Consider the following 3,662-nt stretch of genomic DNA (forward strand, 5'->3'; position numbering starts at 1 on the left):
CGGAGGCTTCTGCCTCACCAGCCCTGGCGTGGGGGGGGGGGAAGGGGAGGGGGGCCGGGCCGAGATGGAGTGGGATACAAATGCTTAGAATTTTAAAAATATCTGTGTGCAGAGGCCTTCTCCTGAGCACAGATCTCCTTATCTAAATTGGAGAGAGGAAATGCATATATATAGGTATTAAATCAGATGAGGGAGCTGTGCAGAACCAGCTCCCTGTTCCCCCCACTCCAGGAAAGATGCCCTCTGGTGGCCAACCATCAGTAAGTGCACTAGCATCATCTCACCTAACCTATTTGCCCCACTCTTCATTCAGATGGTGGCAGAAAGTAGGCAGTGGGAGCTGTTGTGCTTCATACTGACATTGCTTTCCTTCATCTAGCAAATGGTGAAGGTTGCTATGAGCAGCAGCCACCATTGCCACGCAGAGAAAGAGAGCAAATTAGTGAGCGGCAATGACTGATTGTACTACCATTTGCTCACACAAGAAGGCTGAGACTAGTGGCTCAGAAGTGTGGGATTCTGCCATTGCAATGCAGTACAACAGAATGATAGGTGCTGATTCTGTGCTATGGTGGGTCAGGGTTGATGGCATGCCCACCTTAAGCTCTTGGGTCAGACCCACTGCCCAGTGTTGCAGACCCTTGATGCTGACCCTGGAAGTGTGTTTAACAGTTCAGTGACAAATCCTCCTCAGTCCTTTTTTCTTTCCTTCCAGGAGGTCGTGTTTTGCAGATTCCACGGGCTCAGAGTGAAGATGCTGGACGGTATACATGTGTGGCTGTAAATGAAGCTGGAGAAGATTCCATGCAGTATGATGTCCGTGTACTTTGTAAGCGTACTTAGATTCCTTGATAATAGAAACCCTATATTTCCATTTGCATAATAAGGGGAATAGAAGAAACTAAGAAAGTGAGATATTTTTCAGAATTTCTGCTGAATTTCTGTTGAATTTTAATCCTCCTACTATTTTAAATCATAGACACCCCTCATAACGATTAAAAATAATACTTTTTCCCTTCAACCTGTTAGGTTTCTTTGTCCATATATTCTCTGAAAATAAAGGAAACAGTTTGGTAATGTTTCACCTCCCCCCACTCCCTCCACACCATCATGTGTTTTTTAAAAGTGGGATTCTGCTAAAAGTACTGTCGGATCAGTGAGATTTGGGTTAGCATTGTTTAATTTATTAATCAGCAACTTTTAATTGACCAAAAAATTCCCCTAGTTGATTGAACAACAGATTTTTTAACAGTTAAAGTACTCCTGAAAAAAGCACACGGCAGATATAGGTTTTTCATTCCCCAGTTTGGGGCGGGGGATCCCCTGCTTTTGCGGGCTCCTGCCCACCACTGGCCAAAAAAGTGACATCGGAGGGGGGCAACACTCTGGTGTCTGGGCAAAACTCTATTGTTTAAGGGCAATTTTACTATAGAGTTTTGCCCAAAAACCACAGCATTGCCCACGAAATGCCTTTCCGGGTGACATGCAACATCAATTCCAGTAAAGTTGGCTTCCAGCTCCCAGAGCATCCCCCACCGGTGTTTCGAAGAGACCTGGCAACCCAAGGCAGATAGTAGAGATATAATCTATACACATTTTTTTAAAAAATATTGTTTTTATTCTTAAGGAATTGTATGCAGATTTAATCAATCAATCAATTAAACTCATATGATTAGATCAAGATCAGAAAAAAAAAAACCATTAGAGGAGAACAGGGCAGTGTACATACAGTACAAATTTATTCACAGCAAAAAGCCAGCACTCTAATACAACAGTCAAACTAACTCAGACTAAATTCATACAACCACAAGCATAAATGAAATATATAAAATTAATATCAAATAGAGCATGTATGTAAAACATGTTAAGTCCTATAACAAATGACATTCTATTCATCTTTCACTAGCAACTTTCTAGTCCTTACAGCTAACCAGCCAAATTTGGCAAGTTTAGCTGTAATCTTGGGGCACCTACTTTCTAGGAGGTTCTTCAGCAATTGCATTTTTTGACTAGGGCAGTGTACATAGTTGTCATCTCCTCAATTTTGTCTTCATAGTAGTCCTAAGAACTAAGTTGGGCTAAGTGTGAGAACTGGCTCAGAGTCACTCAACAGTATGAAGTTGAATTCAGGGCTCCATAGATCCTAGTCTGTCACTCTAATGAATGGCTCACTATTATTATTGGTACTAGATACACCCCAGCCAAAAGTACTGGGCCAGCTTATTAATATCTAAAATGATCCAAAATATTCCTCCAGTCCCATAAATTACAATAATTTATCTCCTGGAATTTGGGGAGTGCTTTGAGTTTCAGGGAGGAGCAGGAACAGGAAGGGAGAGAAAGAGAGGGAGATGAACTGAACCCATTCATTTGTATGGGAAGGCTGGGCCTCCAAACTCAGGAACTCAGTCTACACCCATTGAAAATAACATCCTTTTAAAATGTAAAGAGGCTATGCATCACTAAACAACTGCAGAGTGCTGAAGGTAAGTGCTGAAGGTAGACCTGACCTCAGAGGGTAGGTCTACCGCCCATAGGAATTAGTAGGCACATTATGTCCATTGGGTGGTAGAGAGTCCGGGTCTACTGCCTTAGGACATAAATGGCCCCCTTATTTCCTGTGGGTAGTATACCTAGCTACCAAGACCAAGTCTACCTTTCCAGATTTTCAGATGTGTATCAGCCTTTTAAATTTTAAATGAATATTATTTTAAATGGGAGTGGACCTTGCTGCTTAAATTCAGACGCCCGCTTTTCCCATAGAAAATAATGTCACTTTAAAGTTTAAAGGAAGTGTGCACTGAAGAACATTTGAGCTGGGATGTGCTTTTTCTCTCTCCCTCTCTTTCCACTCCTGTGCTTCTGGTGGAGGGGAAATGCACCCAAAAAACTGAGCCCCCAAATAATTACAAACATACCAAAAATTATGCCCTTAAAAAATCCGATTCAAAATTAAAATGAATTTTTGAAGTGCACACCACTAATCGGAAGTCATAAATATCTGAAAGGATAAATTAACATTAATCATCAATCATTGCAGACTTCAGATTACATCCCCATCAAATTATATTTCTGTACTATAAACTGTAATCCTTAATACAGTTTCATGTTTTATGGGAAATCTGAGCCAATGTCAAATACATCTATCTATTAATCTGTGGCTTAACTGGGGTTGTACAATTGCATTATGTAAGGCGGTTTTTAGAAGCAGAGTATTAAAAGTATGATAGTAATATATAATTGTATGTAATTGTTACCACTTTCTGTGCATATTGTTAGCATGATGGCCTGATCTGCAATAGCATTCATTCAAAAATTCATAATTTGAAGATTATTTACTCCCATTGTTTAAAAATCTATAGCTTTTATCAGTACTTGTGGCTTCGGTGAGAAGATTCAGCACTTCAGGGCTGAATAAATGAGGGCAAGGCAGTGATGGCTCATGCTTGAGGTTATTTATTTATCTAAGTGTACACAGGGTTAAGGGTTAGCACTAGTTTCGTGCTTATAAACCCTTAAGCCACTATGGCAAGGGGCCTGTTATTGGGCAGCATCCAGTATACCCTTATTCAACTTAATAGCAATACTAGTAACAACAAACTGTGATATTTTAGGCCACCTGGAAGGGCCCTGAAGGATTCTGTATTTACAGTGGTAATAAA

The 3,662-nt window shown here is 40.6% G+C and overlaps 1 protein-coding gene across 1 annotated transcript in view; it reads left to right on the forward strand.

Annotated features, from left to right (window-relative positions):
* HMCN1 (hemicentin 1) overlaps positions 1-3,662 on the forward strand; it is a 234,521-nt gene that overhangs the window by 140,432 nt on the left and 90,427 nt on the right. The window contains exon 46 of the mRNA XM_015415242.1: positions 716-829. Coding sequence (XP_015270728.1) covers positions 716-829 — 114 coding nt within the window. The remainder of the gene's footprint in view (positions 1-715; positions 830-3,662) is intronic.

Source organism: Gekko japonicus, unplaced genomic scaffold (assembly GCF_001447785.1).
Source record: "Gekko japonicus isolate JY-2015 unplaced genomic scaffold, Gekko_japonicus_V1.1 scaffold269, whole genome shotgun sequence".
Taxonomy (NCBI): domain Eukaryota; kingdom Metazoa; phylum Chordata; class Lepidosauria; order Squamata; family Gekkonidae; genus Gekko; species Gekko japonicus.